This window comes from Calonectris borealis, chromosome 1 (assembly GCF_964195595.1).
Source record: "Calonectris borealis chromosome 1, bCalBor7.hap1.2, whole genome shotgun sequence".
Classification (NCBI taxonomy): domain Eukaryota; kingdom Metazoa; phylum Chordata; class Aves; order Procellariiformes; family Procellariidae; genus Calonectris; species Calonectris borealis.
The window spans coordinates 218,541,132-218,564,728 of NC_134312.1; the positions used below are offsets into that span (position 1 = coordinate 218,541,132).

Consider the following 23,597-nt stretch of genomic DNA (forward strand, 5'->3'; position numbering starts at 1 on the left):
TCTCTGCACTGAAGCAATGAGGAAAAGATCAAGTCTCGTTTCTTCCAGCTGCTTGCTCCAGCGAGCATCATGTGCATCAGGTCTCCAGCTGGATGCGGCCCTGGAGAGCAAAGGTCTCCTGTGCCCCGTCTGCACCCACTGGTTTGTTCTTGTTCCAGGGATGAGTGGAAAAAGGGTGGAGGGTGCCTTTCTGGGCTCAGCACCCACCCACCATCATGATTGCAGCTCTTGGGTGCTGTTCCTCCAAACGCCATCTGCCTCAGGGATAGCAGGAGGAGATTTATACAGGAGCGCGTGCATATGATGGATGGACAGAGGGACTGGCTCATGCCTTTTCCAGCCCCTACTCCCACCTCCAACACCTCTTTCTCTAATCAAGCCTGTTTTGGAGCTTGATTGGCTGCTGGGAAGGTCCTCCAATGTCCCCAAAGCACCCAGTGGGTACCAACCCCACATGACCTCATCCCCTGCACACCCCGTTGGTGTTCACCACCATGAACAGATGCTTCATTCTCCAGTTGGATTGGTTTTTGCTGCCTCTTATATACCCTTAAAAGTTGCTGATGGTCCTGAATTAGAGCGTCCTGGAGGGAAATTGCAGCCACACTGGGAAGCTGCAAAATCAGATCTGCTCCCATGGGATGTCCCTTCTGCTCCCATAGGATATCCCTACTGCATGCCCAGTCACACAGGGCACATTTCTGCCTCCCAGTTAGGTGGCTGAACATCTTACCAGCCAAGAGACCACGAGAATTGATCAAATGCCCATGGCCAGGTTGGATCAGGGCATCAGTTTGTACTTACATAGATTTAGATGAGTGTTCATGACCCTTTCCTCTCCCACCAACGAACGCGAGGCAGGTTTGCAGGCTCAACCCAACCCATGTCTGCAAACTTTCCTCCTTTCTTCCACTAAGGCTTTAAAAAAAAACAAGAAAAAGAGATCTGGTATATCACAGATATATCACTTCTGCTGGCGTTCCCCTGCCTGCGCCGTGGGTTTAAGCTGCACCCATGGGTGCAGCACAGGGCTCTGCTGGGGCCACCCTGACCTTCCCAGTCCTCCCGTTCCTGTATCGCATTCCTCCCTGCTAGACAACATGGAAATGTTTTGAAAGCGTCTTAGAAACCTGCACTGCTGCCAAAACGGTTGAAAAATGAAGCCGTGAAGGGAAACGCAGGGCTGCTTTCCAGCTCAGCTCGAATGGGTATCGCCGCTCACCTCCATCTTCAGCGCTGCAGCTGCACAAATCATTCACTTCTTAACTGGATTTAAAACATCCGCCTCTTTCTTTGGCTTGTTTGAGCTGCTCTGGAGCTGGAAAATGGAGATTTTGGGGGAGGGAGGGTCTTAGTTTGAGTCCCCTGGGCAATGGGTGACCATCACCTGCATGAAGGATGGAAATGAGTAAGGTGAGTTAGGGTGGACATCTGAGGGTAACAACCCTCCTCCCATCTCCCTCACACCCAAATGAGTGGAGAAAGGTGAGAAAATGCAAAAGAAGGGGAAGGAAAGGCTTTTCCTTGCAGTGGGCAGTGAAGCTGGGAAGCTCTTGCTTGCTGGAAGCTGCTGGGACTTCGACCAGGCTTGGAAAAGGTCTGATGGTAAGAGGACTCTCCAGGGGACCACTTTCCTGCTCCAAACAAGCTTTTAGAAAAACATCTCTTGCTTGTTGAAGCATCCGGCAACGAGCCGCCGACCAAACGTCTCAGCCGGTCGTGGCCATAATTAATCACCCCTTGACATGAAAAAGCCGCCTGCCTCTTGTCTTGAGTTGTTTGGCTTTATCTTGCGGTGGAAGAGCTGTGGATGTTCAGACCTTGGAGGATCAGGCTGGGGGAGACGGCGCCAGGCAAGTGCTGCCGAGCAGCAGCGATTGCCCCATGGGCCAAAGCTCAGACAACAAATCTCTGGACATCATCCTCGTCTCCATCCATCATCTCTGGACATCATCGCTCCTTCGGAGGGAGCCAGGAGGATTTGGAGAATGAAACCAGGGTGCTATGGTCCGGTTAACCCAACCCTTGCCCAAGAATTGTTTCCAAATCCCAGAGAGATGGGCTTGACTCGGCACCGCGCTGGCACCCCGGTAGGGCGCTGCTGGGCAGCTTCACCGGTCTGAGCCTCACTCGACAGCTCTGCCCAGGCATCTCCCTCCCTCTGTGCAAGCAACAAGCTTGTCCTTCCTCCCTTATCAGCCCCAAATAGCTGCGACGTGATGTATTGTTTTCCCTCCTCAAACAAATTACATCAGAAGAAGGAAACAGGCTTTTTTTTTTTTTTTTTTTTGTTATTTTCTGGCATGGAGGTCCGTCAGCAAGATCTCTGCAGCACCGTTTCTGTGCCAGACGTTCCTATCCTCTTTGCACCATCTAATGCCTCCTTAGCCAGTTGCCACTTTCTGCTTTTGAATAATAGATGGCATCGGTGCCCTTCCCCTCTCTCCTCGGGGGCTTTAGGGTCCCCCCCCCGGCCATATCCAGGAGGCCAAAGGAGCCCCCGCGTGAAATCGGATCCAGCTGCAGAAGGAGGATCTGGCTTACGCCCACGGACGCAGATGGGAATACACGGGGGAGCGCTGGGGCTCACTCCGCGCTTGCGGCGGTGCAAAACAACTGGGCCACCTGCATGTGGTTTGGTGGGGCTTGTTCTCCGGCCTCATCCTGCCCAGAAACCCTCCACCCCCCCAAATTTGAAGGTTTTTCAGCCCAGGTGAGGGAGCCCCACTGGGGAGGTAGGGCTGAACTTGGCCACTGCTTCACTTGGGCATCAATCATCTGCAGGGAGAAGGCAGGCTACCAAGAGGGTGGTGGCCCTCCATAGCTTCCTGCAGCTTCTTGGGAGGCCATGTTCTGCCAGGACTCAGTTGGGAGAGACCCCAGAGCATCTCCGTAGAGTGTTTGGGGGACACGGGGGATAAAATTCCCCAGCTCACACCCACAGCACCCAAACTCAATGTATTTCCTAGAAACATAGGACCCTTGAAGGACTTCTCTTCCACAGTATGGTCCAGTTCGCCCTTACATTTCTGTAGACATTTTGCATCCCGGCAGAGGGATTTTGACAGGTCTGCTACCCTCTGCAGGAGCTGGACGTCCATTTGTGGTTGAACCCAGCCCCCAGCAGTTCACAGACGACACAGGTTTGCAAGGAGCAAACCTCGAGCAAACCTTCTGCACGTCCTCCTGGCTCCAGCAATCTCTTCCCTGGATGAAAAGTCCCAACATTGGGATGCAAGAGGTGCAGCATCCACTTTCCTAAGGGTTTACCTGTATCCCTAAGGAAGAAGCGTTTCGCCGGCACATGGCTCCCAGAAAAATGAGAGTGGAGCAGGAGAAGCTGTGATGATTCAGGCCCCCAAATTTACTCTTCTCTAAAATAAATTCCCCCACCCCGGGGAGTTCATGGCAAGGCAGCTGATTTTGACTTGACAGCTCGCTGATTGGTGGGTGGGAACTGGTCCTGAGAGCTAAAATTAGAGCCAAAATTGGCCTCAAAGTCCCTTTACCATCTCATGTCTCCCATCCCTCCACTTGCTTTGGCAATGAAGCCGGCTTACAGCGAGGGATGTGCTGCGGGGCATCACCTAAGGTGCATTGGTCCCCACCCTGGGCTCGATGGGGCACAGCTTGGTGTCACCCACAGTGGGACAGTGTCCCACGTCAGGGTGGCTGTGGCAGGAGCCCCAAGACGGGCTCGTCTACCCAGTTCAGAGGTATTTCTTCCCCTCCAGGGCCGGTCCTGGGACCCCCTTACACCCATGTTGCTGCTCCATGCCCCGGACAAGGGACTGTGGGCTCTGCCACTGGAGCAAGCTCCAGTACCGGGGCACCCCGGCATGCAGGGGGGGTCACCAAGGGCAACCCCTGGGGGAGGCAGCTGTCTGGGGACCCTGGGGCCGCTGCGGATGGGGGGAGGTTGGATGCAGCGGGGGTGACTAGGCCCAGCTCCGAGTGGGTGGGATCCAGCCCTGGTCCCAGCCCTGATCCCATAGAATCACAGAATCACAGAATAGTTTGGGTTGGAAGGGACCTTTAAAGGTCATCTCGTCCAACCCCCCTGCCATGGGCAGGGACATCTTCCACTAGATCAGGTTGCTCAGAGCCCCGTCCAACCTGACCTGGAATGTTTCAGGGATGGGGCATCTACCACCTCTCTGGGCAACCAAGCCAGCGTGGTTCCATCCATGGTCCCATCCCCAGAGAGCGCGCTCCTGCCCCGATCCCACCCATGCTCCCATCCTTGGAGGGGAGGCTCCTGTCCTAGCATCAGCCCCGGTCCCAGCCTCGGTGGAGGGGGGGAGTCCGGTCCCAGTCCCAGCCCTGATCCCATCCATGGTCCCATCCCTGGAGGCGGGGGGGCTCCTGTCCTAGTCCTAACCCCGGTCCCATCCATGGTCCCATCACCGGGGGGGCCAAGCGGGAAGTGGTCGGGCTCCTGTCCCGGTCCCAGCGCCGGTCCCAGCCCCGGGGGGGGTGTCTGGCCTCGGTCCCACCCCTGATCCCATCCATGGCCCCATCCCGGGAGGGGAGCTCCTGTCCCGGTCCCATCCCCGGGGAGGGGCGGTCCCATCCCCGGTCCCAGCCCCGGGGAGGGCGGTCCTGCCCCGGTCCTGCCCCGGTCCCAGCCCCGGGGAGGGCGGTGCGGCCCCACGCCCGGCCCCCGTCCCGCTGCCCGGCTCACACGAGGCGACGGCGACCGGTGGCAGCGGGAGCGAGTACGGGGAGGGGGAAGGACCGAGCCCCGGGCATGGCGCTGCCTCCGCCGCCCGCCTGAACGGAGCGGGACGATCGGCACGGAGCCACCCGGCACGGAGCCATCAGCTCGGCATCGCCCGGTGAGCGGGGCCGCATTCGGCCGGGGGGGACCGAGTGGGTGCGTGTCCTGCGTGTCGTGCCCACGCAGGAGGGTGTGCGACGGTGCGGGGTGGGGACACGCACGCACCCCTGTGCGCACACGCACACATGCACACGGGTGGGGGGACACGCACATGGGTGGGGGGAAACGCACACATGCACACGGGTGGGGGGACACGCACATGGGTGGGGGGAAACGCACACATGCACACGGGTGGGGGGACACGCACACGGGTGGGGGGAAACGCACACACGCACACGAGTGGGGGGGACAGACATGCACTCCTGTGCACGCGCACACACACACGTGCGCACACACACACACGGGGGTGGCACTTGCTGCTGGGTGGGTGACATGGGTGAGGCAGGGTCCCCATGCACCCAAAGCAGGGAGCGGGGCACTGCAAGGGCAGAGCTGAACCCCAATTCTCCTCCTCGGTTTGGGGACAGCTCACACCCCACATACTGCACATAGTGCCACTGAAACTGCCCCCAAACCCCCAAACTGACCCAAAGACGGTGTGGTCGGAGCAGCGGCAGGCAGCGAGCCGCTGGCATGGGCTGGTGCTGGCATGAATGGTTCAAGCCGGGCACTCGAGGAAGCCTCCTGAGCTCCCTTTGCTCCTTTTTGCCTGAATTATTTGATTGTTTATGCATTAATTCCCAATAATCTCTTTTGCCGCTCGGTTTCTCCTTTCCCGGGGGAATTTGCTGGCTGTTTTTCAGAGGTTTCCTGTACACACCTCTGGTAAAAGTCATGGAGCTGACTCCCTGTTTTACTCCGGCTTGTGTTTTTCCACCTCTTTGCATGCTGGGGTCCCTGTGTAATTTATTTGGGGGTGTTTTAATTTGCACCGGGATCGGTAAGACTGGTTTCAAACCCTTTGACTCCTTTTAATAGCTCCTAACCCCAAAAATGCCTTTTTCCCCACTGCTGGGCGCTGGGTGGCATCACTGCAGGAGCAACTTTAAGGGCGAAACATCTTATTTCTCTTTCTGTTCCAGTTTTCTTATCGGCTTATTGCAAAACCCATTTGGCAACCCGCTGCCTTCCTGTGCACGAGGCGGGGAGCAGCAAACCCCGCTCCCGGTGGGCTGCCAGTGCTGTGGGACAGTGCCTCCGGTGCTAGGTTCAGGGCTCCCAAAATTGGGCCATTTCGTTACTGCTGGGCATGTGCCCCGAGTTCGTCTTCCTTATTTATACCTGAGCAAAGGGAACTTTGGCCGTCGGCCTCCGTGGTTGATGGGCTAAGGAGCACCAGTGCAAAGACCCCTAAATATGCTGTTGAGCCCCGGAGCGTGGCCGCATCCTGGGGCTTAGTGGGTTATAAAACCCCCAAAAGTACTTTTGACTGTCCTGGCACCGAGTGGCTTTACTCCGTCTCTGCCCAATGCGATTTTTATCTCCGGTTATTGACATAAAGCCAAAGCCATGAATAGTTCACTGGCAGCGGAGCGTGCTGCCGGCCACGCCATCGTCCTTCCTTAATGCTGAACATCCCCTGTTAAAGCCTTAATGGGAACAGGTCCGTGAAGCAAAGACTCTTTTGCTCCCACGGGGTGCTCCTTACGGAGGAGCAAATTATTCCCCGAAGTCCACCCCGCATGAGGTTTTCTGGGGTTTGGTGCTGCTTTGGCTTCGCAGTAACTGCCAGTGTCGTGGTCGAGCCCGATAATTGCGTTATCCCCGGTCTTGGATGCTGGTTATCTCCCAGATGGGCAGAGTGCATTTGGTTTTGCTGGGGGGGTTGATGGGTGACTCCCTTGGTTTGGGCAGGAGGCTGTTAGGTCTCCGTGGAAATGTCATTTCTCCCAGATACGGCGCTTGTAGGGTAAAACAGTTACCAAAAGCAGGTGATCGACCAGAAACTGGTCCCACGCTCTTCTCCCGGTCCGCCTGTTGCTTCCTCCGGTGAGCACCAGAAAATTGTGGAGGGCAAAACCAAAGTCAAATTCCTGGTATAAAAACCAGCACAGGGCTCTTTTCTATCTCCAGGAAGCCTAAAGGATGTGAGTGCCTCGTTTTCCCCCTGCCATAAATAAAAATCAAGGTTTGGGGGCTCAAATAGGATCTGTCCGCAACCCCGTGGGATGCTGCAGGGTCTCCCGGAGGGCAGGTGATGTAGGGATGCAGGGGAAAAACATGCAGGGAGCATCACCTTTGCTGTCGCAGGAAGGGAAATGTTGATGAAGGGATGATTGGCCGGGGTGATATTTGCTTCCAGCAGGATCCGTCCCCGGAGACCTGTTGTGCCGGGAACCGAGTCAGGTTCAACCGAACGAAGGCAGCTTTAATTATGCACAAGCACCGGCACCGACGGGTTTAATGCTTTTATCTAATTCGCCCTAAAGCCACAGCTTTGGTTAATCCAGATTGACTTCCCGTGGTGTGGATGAAAGCGGGAGGTTTTGGAACTGCCTGGGAAGCGGAGGCTTGAAGGGAGATTGATTCAGGGAGGAATTCAGGGAGTTTCTTGGGGGAAACCAGAAATTCCCAGAAAAAGTCATTTGGCTCAAAGTGAAACCTTTTATTTGACCTACAAACAAAGTCATAAGGTTCTTTTTAAGTCATTGTATCTTTTATCCAAACTCCCTCTCCCCTTTTTATCTTGGATCAAGTGACTAAAAAACCCTCTAGGAAACCAAAACTCCCCCCAAAACATACTTTTCACGGAGAAAACAAATTCAACTCTGCTGCTTCTCAGGCTGGGACAGGAGGAGAAACTGAGGCACGGGGATGCTTCATTGGAGGAGCTGCATTTCTGCCAGGCAGAGTGGAACTGCCCAATGCCCTCCGAGGTGCTTTTTAGGGGAAAATAAGAGAAACAAATTCTTTGCAAATTAATTTGGAGAGGAATAAGGGTTTGTGGCTATTTTTGGGGATGGCAGAAGGGTCAGACCCATGGGGGATAAAAGACCCTGGGGCTCCGGGCAAGGAGATGGGTAAAGCCCCTTAAGCTGCTTAAACCTTGCTTTTGGGTATCTTGGAAATGTGTCTTGGAGGTATCTTGCCTTGCGATCGCTGGAGAGAAGCACCGGAGAGCGATGCAGATGGTGGGACTGGGACAGCTGGGGATGTCCTCAGCCCACACCGGTGGCCGGAGCCAGCCCGGAGGAGAAAGGCGCTGAAGGTGACTGCAGCAGAAAGGAGCCAAGTGGAAAGGACAGATGAAAACCAGGCAGTTTGGCCAGGCTCAAATTTCAGCCTGGTCCCATCTCGCGTCTCCCAACCAGACAGGCTCGGTAGCATCCGAACACGCCGTCTGTTTGCTTTTGGTTGCAGAGGGTTTCAACCACAGTCCCAAAGGAGAGAAAAAAGATGCCAGGTCGTTCGCTTCCCAGCGTCTCGAGTAGTTCCTGATCCGGAGCGAGGATTTTGATGAGTCTACTAAATGCCTATAAATTAGGGCAGGGAAAACACCCACGCTCTCCTTGTGTCTGTTGCGAAGGAGTCGGTGGGGAAGATGCGGTAAATGGATCGTGGTTTCGACCTCCGGCATAAACCGATGGGAGCTGCGGTCGCAATCAGTGCGTCCGCACCGCGCGGGTTTGATTTCCCAGGGCTTCGCACCGGCAGAACGAAGGGCTGCGTCTGTGAGGTCCTGCCGGTAAATTAATCCACACTAATTATTTGGGAAGGTCAATTAAAGCTCATCAACCCCCCGTGAAAACGCATTCATCGCAGCCGTGATTTGGTTGCGCTTTGTTTGCTTTCGTGACTTTGCTTCTGCTGGCAGGTTCCCAAGCACAAAACACCGCGGGATGGATGGTGACCTCAGGGATGGCACCGGGAATGCTGAAAAATGGGGCAGAAACCAGGATTAAAGCCCTTTATTCGATGATTCAGTGTCCAACCCGTGGTCCCCCCTGTGCTGGCCCAGGGTGCTGCCCATCCCTCGGCTGCCTGTGACCTTCTCCGATGACAGCCCCCTCCTTCCCCGTATTGACTCATCTAAATATCCGCTGCCCAGCCGTGGTAGATACTGTTACGGGAGCGTTTTGGGATGCTGGCATCACACGCACATGCCTGTGGGTATATATATTTGAGGGCACGTGGCTGCTGGGATTGCAACACCGATCTGCCTGGGCTCCTCTCGTCACAGGGCTCCTCTCCCATGCTGTCTTCATCCACTACAGCTGATGGTATCTGTTTTCTGGGGAGAAAACAACCACGTCCCATGGGATAAACAGGTCCAAGACCACGCTGCGAAGAGAGAGATGGTCCAGCCGTTGCAACCAGGTTGATCCAGACCCAACACGTGAGCCAGCATGGAGGAAGCTGGTCGGGGCGATGCCCTTGCTGTGCGCGGGTGGATGGAGGACACCTAAAAAGCTGTGCGTGATCATCTGCATTCAACACTGGAGAAAGAACCTCCTGCCATGACCCCGGGAAGGGCTGGGAGAGCCGATGAAGCAGATGCAGGTGGTCCTCACCGAAGCATCATGGTGGGTTTGCTTTTGCTAGTCATAGAAATATTTATCCTGCTTGGCATCCTCAGGGATCGCTGTTGCTTTCTTCCTCCCCTCGTCCCCGCCGGGGGTTCGATGCCTCGCTGTAAGAGCCGGCGTTCGTGCCATCCGACCCGTAGGCAGACGAAAGGGCAGCTGCCAGCTTTTGTGCCTTCACACGCCTTGGCTGGCCTTGTCCTCTCCGGCTCGCTCGCTGCAGATGCAACGGGGTCGGGGGCAAGGGGGTGGACTGCAGCCACGGCCCCGACAGACACAGCAGGTTTTGTCCTAGAGATTCCGGGCAAAAGTAGGAAAAAAAAGAAAAAAGAAAGGCTTTTGCATTTCCAGAAGGAAAAGGAGGGAGAGCACGACGGCAAGGACAAGGCTGCCTTGTGAGCGGGGTTTTGTCTCCGTGATTACCCCGTTCAAGCCAACCAGAGAGCCCTGTTTGCTCCTTGTCCTGAAGATGGTGATGTGCATCTTGGCACATCCGTGGCCGCAGCACGGCCTGGGGCAGCCCGTGCTGCCCTGCACGCCGCAGGAGATTCCCCACCTTGGCTTACGGATGGGTTTCAAACGCCTCGTTGGGTTTTCTAGCGGGGGTCACAGGAGCCTGCGGGGAGGTGGGCTGGAGATATGGTGACCTTGCCCCCATCGGTGCTTCAGAGCTGGGTGACGGGTTGTCTGCAGGGGACAAAGGGGATGCAGGTGTAAAGGCATGGAGAAACCACGTGCGAGGCTGAAGTCTCTGGAGCTCTGTAACCCTTCCCTGCGCCTTTTAGGGCATCTTGTGTGGCTTGTCTCGGTCACGGTGACCTGTCCGACCTGTGTAATCGGCTGCCAGGTCTGCGGGCAACCTCTGTCTTGTTGGCTGCAGATCTGCAAAGCTCAGAGGGAAGGAAGAAAGAATTTGGGGAGAAGAGCAGCTGGAAAGTGTTTTCCCTTCTGCCCGAGCACTGTCAGCCCTCTTCATCCGCAAGTACAACCACGTTGCCGAGGACTTGAGGGAAGCAGGATGAAGGGTGATGGGACCAAAGCTGAACCGGGCGCAGGAGGAGGAAAACTCTGGGGCTAGGACAGAGCAAGATCAGTCCTGCTCCTCATGTTCATCACAGAGTTGTTCCCAAAGTTATATTTGGTTTTTTGCAGATGTTGCAGATTAGTCAGGGCGTGAGCGTGCGTGTGGTTTCTGCCCACGTCCTTGGGAAGCGTGAGCCTCGGCCAGTACTGCTTGTGGTCTGCTCCAAGGGAAAAGCAGCGAAATGGGGGAAAATTAATCAGGGATTGTGTCCGTGCCACATCTGGACAGGTTGTTTGATCCAGTCCCTGGAGCAAGGACTGGAGTTATCCCCATGTGATGGACTGGAGGCATCGCTTCACCCCTTCTCCATCAGCTATGAGTTGTCAAGGTGCTTTTTAATGCCATAGTGCTTTGCTTTGGTGAGAGATCATCCAGGTTGGCAACTTCTAGAAGACCTTCATTGCCTCCTTCCCTGCAGGGTCTGAACTGGAGGTAGGTGCAGGATAGCTCTGGGTCGAAACGGTGCTTGTTTGCAAGAAAGGGCATACCCATGCCGTCCCGCAGCATGGTGGCACCAGGTTAGAGCTGGGAAGGCTGGTATTGCTCTTTTCCACCTAAAATCATGGTGAGATTTGGGTCAGGGCACATCCCACATGCTCATTCAAAGGGCACCTTTACTCAAAGCTTTTCTCCTGCAGTAGCTCCCGGTCTCTGAGCTCCTGCGCTGGATTCATCTCCCTATAACCCTGTTTCCACGGGCTCCCCGTAACGGCACAGCAGTGAGATCAAACTGGCTTGTTTTACGGGAAAGGACGCAAATGCATTTTAATTTGATTCCTGGCTGATGGGCTTGCTGAGCGATCATGTGTCAGCCGGGTGGTGGGCTGTCCCCGACGCATAAAAGGGCCCTTGTTCCTCCTGACAGTGCAGACAGTGCCAGGCTCTGTGTGTCTGCAGAGACTCTTTCGAGTCCGTTTTTCTCATCTCAACTGGTCATTCCCATGCATAAACCAGCTTTGCACAAGCATGGGCACACTTTCTGGTGGTGGTGATGCTGGAGGAGCAGGTCTCAAGACCAGGAAGCAGGACCAGCAAGATGGCCACCATCAGCCCAACACTAAAACCATTAAAAACCCATCATGGTCATTAAGAACCAACCCAGGCAGCGCCCCTGTGGTGGAGAACATGCTCCCTTTGGCAGGGTTTGATTACAGGGGCCTCCAGATGTTGTGTTGATGTTTGCTCTACCAGAAGAAGCTGAGGACCTCTGAAATCAGGGCCCTGCCAGTCACGGGGATTGCTCGCTGAAGAGCACAGTTCCCTTTTTTTGCCCTTTCTGCCTGGGGTTTAGTAGGACCCACCTTTCACGGTGCTCAGCTGTGTCACTTCTCCTGGATGGGTAAGCACAGAATGGAGCATCTTTCCTGTTCTGTAGCACAGGAGACCAAATTTCTGCATGAACCTGGCGGGAAGGATAGATTGGGACATTGAACTGGAGAAGCTGCAGATTTGAGTTGGACTCCCACGTGTGTCCTGGGATTTGCTGGTGACTTTGGAGCAGCCTAGTTCCTCCTCTGTGCTCCAGATGCAAAATGAGGATAAATAAAACTCCCTTTATCTGCTTGACCATAAGTCCTCCATGCTAGGGACTACCTCGGTTGTGTCAACACCCAAGGCAATGAGGCCATGGTCTTTGTAGGTATGCGATGTGCTGGCAGGAGGCACGCACTGCCACCTCTCGAGTCATTGTCACCTGCACTGGGATGGCACTGCCTGCCGGACAGCGAGCCATGCTTATGGGTGGTTTTTGGATAGACACAGTCAAGCATTGATGCAACCTTGGCAGGAGGAGAAGGGAAGGGTATAGTAACACTATATAGTAATAATGACAGCATGGACCACACAACGTGTCACAGCATTGTGGCATTGGGGTTGTCTCATCTAACCCACCTCTTCCAGGGACTCCTTACCTCCGTGTCCTTACAGCCTCTTTGCTTTCCCCCCTAGGGTGATGGCGAACATAACAACTCCTCCAGCCTGGACCAGAGTTATCAACAGCTCCCTGGACCCAGGTGGCGCAGGAGACAACGCCTACAAGTGCATATTTGATGAGGACTTCAAGTATGTCCTGCTGCCCATCTCCTACGGCATCGTGTGTGTGGTGGGGCTCTTTCTCAACCTGCTGGCCCTCTACGTCTTCATCTTCAGGATCAAGACCTGGAACGCCTCCACCACGTACATGTTCAACCTGGCTGTGTCCGACACGCTCTACGTGGTCTCCCTGCCCCTCCTGGTCTATTATTATGCGATGGGGGACAACTGGCCCTTCAGCGTGGGCTTGTGTAAGATAGTCCGCTTCTTGTTTTACACCAACCTCTACTGCAGCATCCTTTTCCTCCTCTGCATCAGCATCCATCGATTCCTGGGCATCTGCTTCCCGCTGAAGTCGCTGCAGTGGGGACATGTTCGCTATGCCCGGAGGGTGTCGGTCATCGTGTGGGTGGTGACCGTCGTGTGCCAGTCGCCCGTGCTCTTCTTTGTCACCACCAGCGTGAAGCGTGACACCATCACCTGCCACGACACGTCCAGCAAGGACCTCTTTGGCCAGTTTGTTATTTACAGTTCGGTGATGCTGGTGCTGCTCTTCTGCATCCCTTTCCTCATCATCATCGTTTGCTACTGCCTAATGGCCCGGAGGCTGCTGCAGCCCACACGGGGGATCTCCCGGCTGTCCCGATCCAAAAAGAAGTCTGTCAAGATGATAATCATCGTCTTGGTGGTCTTCATTGTTTGTTTTCTTCCTTTCCATGTCACTCGTACCTTGTACTACTCCTTCCGGAGCTGGGACTTGAGCTGTCAGACCCTCAACGCTATCAACTTAGTCTATAAGGTGACTCGTCCCTTAGCCAGCACCAACAGCTGCTTGGATCCCATTTTGTATTTCTTAGCAGGACAACGATTTATGAAGTTTGCGGGCAACAAAATGCCAGGGAAGCCTCAAAACGAAATGGCGCTGGGCATCGTGCCCAACAGTCACCTGGGAACCAGCAACGACACAGACACGTTATCCAAGGATATGAAATCCTAGCTCTGCTCCCGCACGACCAGCACCGTCTCCGCGACAGAAGGGTTTATCCCAGGTATGAAGGGAGGTCAGGATGCTTCGGGGCCCAAGGCTTTTGGTGTTTGCGGTGCCTTGGCTTGCATCCACTTCAGCATGGTCCGTGTTTACCGTGCTCCTCTGCTTGTCGCTGTTTCAAACATATTTTTTCAGGAAGATGCTGCTGTGGTTATACACGCAAACCCCTTATCTCTGCCTCTTTGTCCAAACCTGCCTCTCTGTTCAACGCTGAATGGCATCTCTCCACCAGTGACACTGGGTGACCTCTATCATGGTGGCCAAATCTGCTAAAAAAAAATCACGCCCTGAATGTCTTAAATCATTTTCTAAAGCAGAAACGTTGTGTGCAAAAGGTCCCCCTAAAGAAATCCATCTGCCTTTCTCCACATTCCCTGGCACAGGGAACAAGAGTTTCTCCGTGCCTTGGCCAGGGAGGAGAGGCTTTTGGTCGATGAGGAGGGTCAGCTGTGGTTCTGCTAAACAGGTCCATGAAAATGTCAAGCGCAAATACCACCCGCAGCGGGAAAGGGTTCCCCCACAGCTTTGCATCCCTGAAGAAATGCTCTCCCAGCTTCAAGCCCCGGTATCTGCTGGCAGAGCCGGGAGGGGACTCCTAGCTCCTGTCCAAGGAGTGGCTTCCCATTAAAAAGGTTGCTGGTGGACCTTCCATCTCACTGGAGTATACTGGTACCATCCCACTGGAGTTTACTGGTACCATCAAGCAGGTCCCCTGTAGGTTTCTCCAGTGGGGTCAACATCTTCCAAAAGACCCGTTAGTGCTTCCCAACAGCAATGTTCACCCTTGAAAAGCTTTTAGGAACCCGTAGTTTTCTTTCAGCTGCTGACTTTAATAATCATCTCCAGCTCGTTAAAATTTAGGGTGAGCTCTTCACGTCTTGTTTTTAACCCCCTTACTAGTGACTCATGTTTCCAGCAAAGAAGCGAAGACCGTTGCTCATCCCCTTGGCTGAGTGCTGCCACATCCTCATCGCTGCTCAGAAGTGACAGCCCTCTGGGATCTCTAGCAGCTTGTTGTGACCCAAAATGCTGCCCAGATGTTGCTGTCTGGACTCCCCATAATCCCAGTGATCCTCTGAAGCCAGTCAGCATATCCCTTACTGACAGTGTGGACCTTCCCTGGGAAACTTGGCAGCGCTAAAGCCTGGGTTTAGGAGCCATACCAACAAACGTGGTGCTAAGCTTAACCCCAGTCCCGTCTGGATTTGGCCTTGCTTTCCCCATCAGACAGGACAGTTCAAAATAAACTGGAGAAAATATCCACAAAACACTTCACCAGAACGTCCACTTCGTCTTTCTCTCTATAATTGGTGGGTTAGAGAGCCAAAAGCCCAGGTCCATGGTTTCCTTGCCCAGCCATGCCATGAGGATGCTGATTCCTCACCCCAAAAATGAAAATTGCTTGTGCTGCAGCACTGGACGAGTCGTAGTTTGTAAAAGCAGCCCTGGGTCTATTTTAGAATTAGGCAAACACATTTGATCCTGGTTTCGACCAATTCCTCAGACGTTGTCTTAGTTTCTCCCATCCCTCCTTCTTTTGAAGTAGCTTGGTGGAGATGAAGACATGCCGCAACGTAACCAGCTGAGTTCAGCCATGGGCAACTGGGACCATTTAAGGTCAACTGGGAGGTTCTTCTGGTCCCAGCTTGGCGGAGCCACGGTCCCGTGGAGGGCTCTTGTCCCAACCAACAATGTCACAACCACAGAAGGCAAAGGAGGGGACTGTCTCAGCTCTGAGCACCATTGGCAAAGAAAAATAGGACATTTGTAGGGTGCTTCATCTCATCCTTGAGTGAACTGTCAGGGTAGGGTTGGGTTAAGATAGGAGTTGCACCATGGCAGCACATTTTTTTCCTTGTGCCTGTGAAGGGAGCTTGGCTTTATGGGGAGGGTCACAGCATAGTCACTAGGGCGAGACAAATAATTGGGAGAAATTAATTCAACCGAAGCGCTGAACTGGTACAAACGTTACTCCAGGCCAGGTCTTGCCTGGTCTCCCGCACTTGCCAAAAAGCAGCATGAACACCAAGTTACGTGCTCTGAATAATTCAACAAAAATGTGCTCAAAGTTCACTCCTGCGGTCCTGCTTGGTGATCCCACCTTTCTCCGAGCTGGCATCAGCCGGCTTCAAACCACTGCCTTGGGCAACACTGCCAGTCCCATCAAGGTGGTCCCTCTGTGATCCTGGTCCCGCACAAGCTAGCGGCACTGTTCAGATGGAGAGCGGTTGGCGAGGTACCAACTGGAAATTTATATATAGAAACTGTTTTTGTTTGTAAAAGCACTAACTTATACTAAAAAAAAAGTGGGGTTTGTGACAACGACTGTACATTTTTATTTTTGTAACATGCAGACACCTCAGATTTCTTATAGTAAATAAATTTATTTCTACTATGAGCACTCTTCTGCCATCTCCTCCAATGTGTACAAAGAGGAGGGGATACTGGGGATGGAAACTGGGTTGTTGAATGTCATAGACATGTTTCAAGCTCCAGATACAGCTGTCCACACATGGGCTCCACAGTAGATACCTCCAGCATCTAAACTCCTGTAGGAGTCCATGGAAGAGCTGGTCGCCCCAAGAGACAGGTCTTCTTGTCCTTGGGCAGGGTGAGATGCAGAGGGCTGCTGGAGCACCCCCAAACCCAGCAGCTCATTGGGGAGGGTTTCACTTTATCTTGCTGCTGTCTCCCCTTTTCCAGAAAGCCCAGTAACACCAGTGCTCATCACACATCCTTACTTCTCAGAGACACAAAGATCCAGAGGAGGAACTCAACTGTCTCAGGTGAAAATTTGCTGTGGAGACAGGTCGGAGCATTGCAGTACACCTCAGGATGGCTCCTTATAGCTGGCCAAAGCAAACCTCTGGACTTCAAAAGCCATCGAGCAGGTCTTCGGACCTCCCTCTAACCCATTCCCAGTGGGGTCATTATTGTGTGCCCGTGGGCATTGCACTGCAGACCCTTATAGCACTACCCCGTAACTGCAACAGGCTGACCTGAAACCTCTGGTTTACCCCTTAAAAGTCTGGCAAAGATTCAGACCAAGTAGAAAACGTCCCACAAGAGACCACTGCTCCTGGAGTCCATCTGCCAAGTGAAACCTTCTCTGTGAATCTCGACCTCCACCTAATGTCTCTTGAATTAAATTCTTGCAGAAGGCTGATACCACCCGTTCTGGCGAAACTCGGGTGCAGAGAGAGCTGGGGGGCTGCAGGGCTTTACAGGGGCCAAAAACCCTAGTAGTGTGACAAATTCGATAGCTGATCTTTTTGGTTGTATCTCCATGGGCTTGGTGGGTAGCTTCTCCTAAACCACCCCTGTTGAAGACCAGAAGTTGCTAGATTAAGTAATTAATGAATGAATCTCTAAGTAATTAATCTCCCATCCCATAGACCACATTTTTTTCTGCTTCACCCAGCAATTCACAGAGCCACCAAACCAAGAGGTTTTACTCCACGTGTTGGAGTGAAACCTCATGTTCTCAAAGGCTTTTCACCTTCCTCTACAGACACCAGAAGGTTTCCTGAACCTCACCACAGTCCCCATGAAGAAGTACAGATCTTGTTTTCTGTTGCAACTTATCTGCCGCTTGCTCCCCAACCTGGCTTTTGCTGTGCTTTTCTCTGCCAACAGAAGAAGTCTTTTTGGGCACGCTTATCTCGGCTGATGAATTTATTACGAACTGTGATCAAGTTAGCTTGAAATCTGCCTGGCAATAATCTGAGCAGCTCTAATTCTTTCGCTCTCATCCCGAGGCTGATTTCTCCAGCCTTCAAATTACTTTTGTACCTTTTTGCTGCACCTGATCTCCCAGCAATGTCTTTGAAGATGCAGATGTGGTAAATGCCCACTGCCCTGCAGTGTGGGATGGAGAAGCACCTCATGATCCTCTGCACCATGGGAGAAAGCTCCGCTTTGGTTTCTTTTTTAAAAAACTTTCTAACCCTTATAGTTGCCAAAACATGAAGACTCAAAAGCATAAAGCCAAAGAAATAGCTGCAAGCCCCCAAATTGCTAAATTAGTCATCCCAAAATACGCTCTCTGAAAACCCTCTCTTGATTTTCAGCTCAGGTTTTGGAGTCCCACCCCAGGGTGAATGCCATGTGGACGAAGGGCTCGTTCGTGAACAGCTTTAGCTCATGGGTTTTACAGCATCACACCCAAGCTTTTACCGCAATGACTTCTCTGTAGCTCATGTGAGTCGCTCAAACCCAAGAATGAGAATTAAGCGAGAATAATATCCATTGATGGGAAACACAGAGCTCGTGCACTTACTTCAGAGAAATAAAAAAAAAAAAAAACAACCAAACCCACTTTTTCTAAATATCTCTTAGCACTGGGAGCAGGAAGAGAAACTTAATAGCACTGAGGGTTTCCTGCCAAGCAAACAAATCTGCCACGTGGGCTGGAGGGATGCACACTTCTGCTAGACCTTCCCAGCAGCCAAGTACAGGGCTTTTCCTTCCCGATCATGCCTTTCTAGGGAGCAGACCCTTAATCTGGTAGAGGCAGGCAGCGAGCCATGTTGTTACTGTAAGCTACTTGGTACATCCACTTCTTTTTCGAGTAGTGAGTCCTGGCTTAATTTTTCTTCTGGTTTTCCGCCTTGGGGCTTGATTTTCTAAGGAACAAGTCTGTCTGTCTGCCCCTCTGAGTCATTTCTGATCTAGTTGGCCAATGTAATAGAGGGACAAGGTCTCTGCCCTATTGAGCTGCTCTGAGTTTCATAGAAAACAGCTTGCAATGCAAAGAAGAGCCAAAGGAACCCTCACCCAGCTTTATATTAGACACCAGAGAATCCACACTCACTTCCCCCACGCTACAGCCCATGGTGGCTTGGGAAGGTTTCCATCACACCATCAATGATGAGCAAGGAAAGGTGACAGAGGGTGCCCCAAAGCCATCCAGGAGACCGGTGTTGAGTTAAAACAAAAGGAAGATTCCCAGACTAATCACTTTTCACAGACTAATCATATTATTGCAGAAATTCCCAAAAATGGATGGGCCAAGGCAGCATTTTCTTTGAAAGAAACCAAACCAGAGGGTGTTTGAAATAACACACCAATCCCCCAGCTTTGTGAGTTTATTTTAAGGCTTTCATGGGTTTAATACCAATATTTGCAGACTGCTTGGCAAATAAATGCTCAGGAAAGCCTGAAAGTTTAAAATATCTTTTTCTTTTTTTCTTTCTCCCTTTTAAGCACTGGCTAAACACCAACATCTTGGTGCGTGTTTTGGGGAGCAGCCGGGCTGTCACACTGCGAATGCACACATATACACATGTATACGCACACATAAGCACATATATGCACACAAAGCATCCTTCCCACGCTCCAGGAGAGGAGCCCTCGTGCCCGAGCCCTGCCTGGTGCCTGCCCTCCTAAGGGCACAGGAAAGTGTGCAAAACAGCCCTCTGTACCCCAAAACCTCCTAATTTATACAAGAACAGCAACTCTCCAAATCCTCCCAGCGAGCTGAAAGCTGCCTGGCTGTGGCTTATCACTCATGAGATGAGCTGCAAGGCCTCAGCTCGGTGCTAGAAGCTCCCGCCTTTGCAGCAAAGGATGTGCAGAAGCAGCCCCCCCCCAAAAAAAACCCCATCTCGACTGGGTGGGTTTTGCAGCCCCATTTGATGCTGCTGGTAGCAGAGCAGGAGATCCCCCGCCAGATCCTGCTCCTCTGTTTACACCACCCACTGTGAAAAGGCATCATGTCACAACCCCATTTCCACCCACCCCCCCCCAAATCCTGGGGAAGCCCTGAGAAGCCCTCAAACCACCAAGTTCCCACCCTTGAACTTGGAAAAAAAGGGCTGTGAGGTTTCCAGCTGAGATCCCAGCTGGCAGGATGACCAGTGGGAGACCTTGGAAGATGGTGGAAGATGCATGGAAGGTCCCCGTAGTGCAGCCAGCTGCACTGAGTTTTAATAGGGAAACCATTTAGCTGAATATCCTGAACCCTGCTGCAGCAGAGTCCTCTGCTGGTGCTAAGGGGATGTGGCAGCAAGGAGCAAGGGGTCCCACGTCCACCCCAGGAGAAGACGGGGTCCCCCACGGGAGTGCTAATGATGCCCTAGAGACATCCCGGAACCACAGCAAGGGATGGGAGCAGAGACCCAGACTAGCAGTGGGAGCATCAGGGTGCCAGCAGTGGATCCCTGTCCGCATGCCAGGATGTCCACCCAGGAACACATGGCCACTCAAGACAGGGTCCTGGTTGTCATCCATGAGACTTTCCAGGGGATGGAAATGTTGATATTCCCTTTGAAGTTCCCCTTGCGTAAGCAGAGCCGCAGCGTGCAAGGCAGCCAGGGAATCAGCCTCTCCTCCCATGACCTTTGGTTTTAAGGGCAAGGAGGGGAGACCTCATCGCGCTCTACAACTACCTGAAAGGAGGTTGTAGCGAGGTGGGGGTTGGTCTCTTCTCCCAAATAACAAGCGATAGGACGAGAGGAAATGGCCTCAAGTTGCGCCAAGGGAGGTTTAGACTGGACATTAGGAGAAATTTCTTTACTGAGAGAGTGGTCAGGCCTTGGAACAGGCTGCCCAGGGAAGTGGTGGAGTCACCATCCCTGGAAGTATTTAAAAGACGTGTAGATGAGGCGCTTAATGACATGGTGTAGTGGGCATGGTGTGTTGGGTTGACGGTTGGACTCGATGATCTTAGAGGTCTTTTCCAACCTTAATGATTCTATGATTCTCTAATTCTATGAAAAAACCTGGTCACCATCTGCCTTTCATCCAGCCACCCACCTGCCCCTCCAGCTCCATCCCTACCTGCCACACAGAGGCTCAATGCTCGTTTAACATCCTTTCATTCTTTTCTCATCAAAACTGGGGCAAGCAGGTTGGAAACCTGCTGGCCACCATTGGGAAAGGAGTGCAAGTGCAAGCCCAAGTGCATGGCTGGAGGTGGAGGCCATTTGGGACCCACATTGGGAAGGACCTTGGTATGTGTCCTTCACGATGGGGATTTGCCACCATCTCTGCATTTGGAAACAGGTTTATTTTGGAAAGATGTCCCTGATCAGCTGATCACCTGGGCTATGAACCTCTCTGCACAACCTCACCCATGGCTGGACTCCTGGACCAGCCGTCCTGGTCCCTGAGCACTCCTGCAATGCCATCAGTGAAGCTGTGAGCCCAGCACCGGGATGTGGGATGCAAGCCAAGCGCTGGCAGGTGCCTGCAAACCTCCTCTGCTAGGATGCAAGAGGATCTTGCCTTTCTTACGACCTTTTTTAGGTGAAGCAGCTCCACCACCCCCTGCCAGATGCAGTTCTTCTGCTCCTGCTTCATGGCTGAGTGCATTTTGCAGCCTGGCAGCAGGACAAGATGCCACATGGGTGCCAGCACAGCCTGTTTGCACATAGGGTGTGGGTGCAATGCCCCAGCACAGCGGCTGTTCCTCATGGCCTGTTGAACGAGTCCATCTAGTCCCAAATGAGCAAACGGGCCTGAGCACCTTGGGATGGGATTGCAAAGCAGGTTGTTAACTCCTGGGGGGTGGCCAGCTCTTCGGTATGATCCTGTCACTACACACTGCAATTTGCAGGGCCAAGTAGAAAGGCTGCAAGAAGGGGAAGGTGCTCAGGGGATGACCACGTTCGGTTAGCAGAGCTTCTGGTCCTCCTTGGGCAAAGGATTCAATGACTTCAGCCTTTGCGCTAGGAGAAAGGGACGTTGCTGTGGCTTTCAGGGAGCAGTTGGACACCCCAGAGCCTGCTACATGTCCTTGTCCTCTTGTGCAGGACCCATGATCACAAGGAGAGGATGCATTTCCTATGGTCCAGGTCCCCAGGGGTATGTACCCCACCTGAGCAGACCTCCAAGCATCGGTGGAGAGCACAGGAGACCAGCTGCCCCTCTGCCAGCCCTACGGGAAACCAGGGGACCTACTCTGGCTGAGCCACCTGCCAAGGTCATTGGTGGCACCTTCGTTGGGGTAGCTGCCTGGAGCCCATCAAGATAGGATCAGACAGGATCTAGGAAAGGGATCCTGGGATCATGGAGGTCTTCGGTCCAAACCCTGCTCAGAACAGGGCTGGCTCCAAAATCAGAGCATCCTGGCCACGACTCAACACGCCCCAGAGCTGCATCTCAAGGGGGTCCATGGCTGCCTGACCCAGAAATGCCTTTTCCTCTCCACTGGCTATCAAGAAAGCCTCGCTGGCCAGCTGGGAGTTGTTAAAAGACACAAATTGCCCATAAAAGCCTCTGCAGCACTGCCAGGGCCCTGTGCTCAGCAGGACGCCGATAGTCCAATGTCTCACCCCTCTAGCATCCTCCTGGGATGAGCTCGCAAGGCTGAGACTTAAAAATAACCCAATGGGGGCAGCAGGTGGGTGGGCATTGCTGTCACCGCACCGTCACTAACGTCAGCTTCCCCGAACCCATCTGCACACCGATGTCGGCTGTGAACCCGGTCCGGCACGCCACGGCTGCGCGAAGGCAGCCGAAAAACCACAGGGGTTTGCCAAGGAAATATTAAAAGCCCTGGAGCAGCCTCCCTGCTGATGCCTCTCCATCTGCTCTTCGTTAGGCAAATGAGCTGTGGGCTCCTGGCTGGGTGGTCTGGGCTCGGGGACCCCTCTGTGGTCGGCTCCTGGGGTGATGTGCCAGGGTGGGAAGCAACAACAGCGCTGGGGGGGAGGAATTTTTGGGATTGCGGGCCTGGATGAAGCAGCATCCGTATGGATGATGCCTCCAGGCAGGGCTGCGGGCAGCAGCGAGTGCCCGTGTCCCATGGTGCTGGTTCCAGCTGGTGATTAATTCCCCACTGTCCTGAACCTCATCCAGACTTTCTGGGATCATTTCCTAGAAATCCATCATCTCTTCCCAGGCAATATTTCCCAGATGTTGCAACCCATCTCTGCATTTCGGCATCTGGCTAGTGATGCGGAGCTCTCCTCTCCGCAGCACGAAGCCTGAAGGAAAAGCAGCACTTTGCAACAACCCCTTGTAACATCAAAATCCCCCTCATCTCCAAAATATTTCCTTTTTTCGTCCCAATTAACAAAGGACTCCCGAGTTATGGTAATTCCTCAAGCATCTCCAGAAGGCCGCTGGGTTGAAACGTGATGTAAAAATTAATTTGTAGCAGCTGTTCTTCCTCCTGCTTGCCCATAGATGGAGGAAGAGAGCTTCACCCCTTTGGGTTCCCTCCTTCAGCTATCTGGTTGATGAGGGTGCATGGTGTTTCGGGGCTCTCCTCCACCCCACTTTGGCCCATCAGATGCCTGGTTTGGGCCATTTAATGCCCGTCCTGGGAAAGATGTTGGCCATGACCTGCACAAGACTCTGCTACGCAGTGAACCCATGAGGAAGAGATGGTCCCTCCTGCCCACATACTCTCTTGAGAAACTCAGGACGCCGCATGAAATGTGGCCCTGGGGTAAGCAATGATGCTGGGATAAGCAAATGCGGCTCCTCCTGGCTACGACTGTTCCATGAGACAGTCCAGGGCCCATCCTGTAGGGTTACTCCCTCACCACCGTGACCCGAGTGGCCACCTCCAACCCACCAGTGGGCATCCCAAAAAGGTGTTGCTTTGAAGGAGCCCAGGTCCAAACCATGCCAGCGATGAGGCAATGATTAATCTGAACATTCGCAGCCCAGAGGGATGGATCTGGCCGATGATGTCCAAGGAGGCTGAGTCACGCCAGGTGAGCACCACAAAGAACTGGGGTTTGATGGAGAGAAAGATTTCCCCCAAAAGAGTTGTGCTGCTGTTCAGAGACCAACGTTAGCTGAGGATGGAGATCATTTGGGGGGAATAAATGAACTCTAAGAACATGTCATAATTTTTGGAGATTTTTATTCCTTTTTTCCAAAACGGAGTGGTTTGTTCAGGAAGCGCAGAAGTATTCCCCTTCCCCCTTTTCTGATACAAAGCACTTGACTTTTCACTTCAAAAAGATTCTTTGTCAACAAAAAACCCACTCATCTCTCTTTTAAGCAAGCAAATCAAAATAGGCAAGGGTTAAAAAAAACCAACAGAAACTATTCGCTTTGACCTCCCTTTGACCGGCATCATGTTTTCCTCCCAAATTTTGGTTCAACCACCCAGTCGAAAAATGCCTCCTGCCCCAGCCTCGCCGCTCGGGCCGGCTTTGTGGGTTTTGTCCG

At 53.1% G+C, this 23,597-nt stretch overlaps 1 protein-coding gene across 7 annotated transcripts; it reads left to right on the forward strand.

Moving 5' to 3' along the window:
- The first annotated feature begins 4,649 nt into the window (after window positions 1-4,649).
- P2RY2 (purinergic receptor P2Y2) lies at window positions 4,650-18,822 on the forward strand. 7 transcript variants are annotated; one of them, XM_075140364.1, is made up of 3 exons: window positions 4,650-4,838; window positions 7,861-9,303; window positions 12,335-15,867. In XM_075140364.1, exons 2-3 carry the CDS (start codon window positions 9,266-9,268, stop codon window positions 13,413-13,415), a joined length of 1,119 nt encoding a protein of 372 aa, XP_074996465.1. In that variant the 5' UTR covers window positions 4,650-4,838; window positions 7,861-9,265; the 3' UTR covers window positions 13,416-15,867. The 7 variants fall into 7 exon arrangements, 5 of the variants coding, with proteins under 5 accessions (XP_074996465.1, XP_074996466.1, XP_074996467.1 ...); XM_075140365.1 differs by having other exon boundaries at window positions 8,595-9,303; XM_075140366.1 differs by having other exon boundaries at window positions 8,961-9,303.
- The last annotated feature ends 4,775 nt before the right edge of the window (window positions 18,823-23,597 follow it).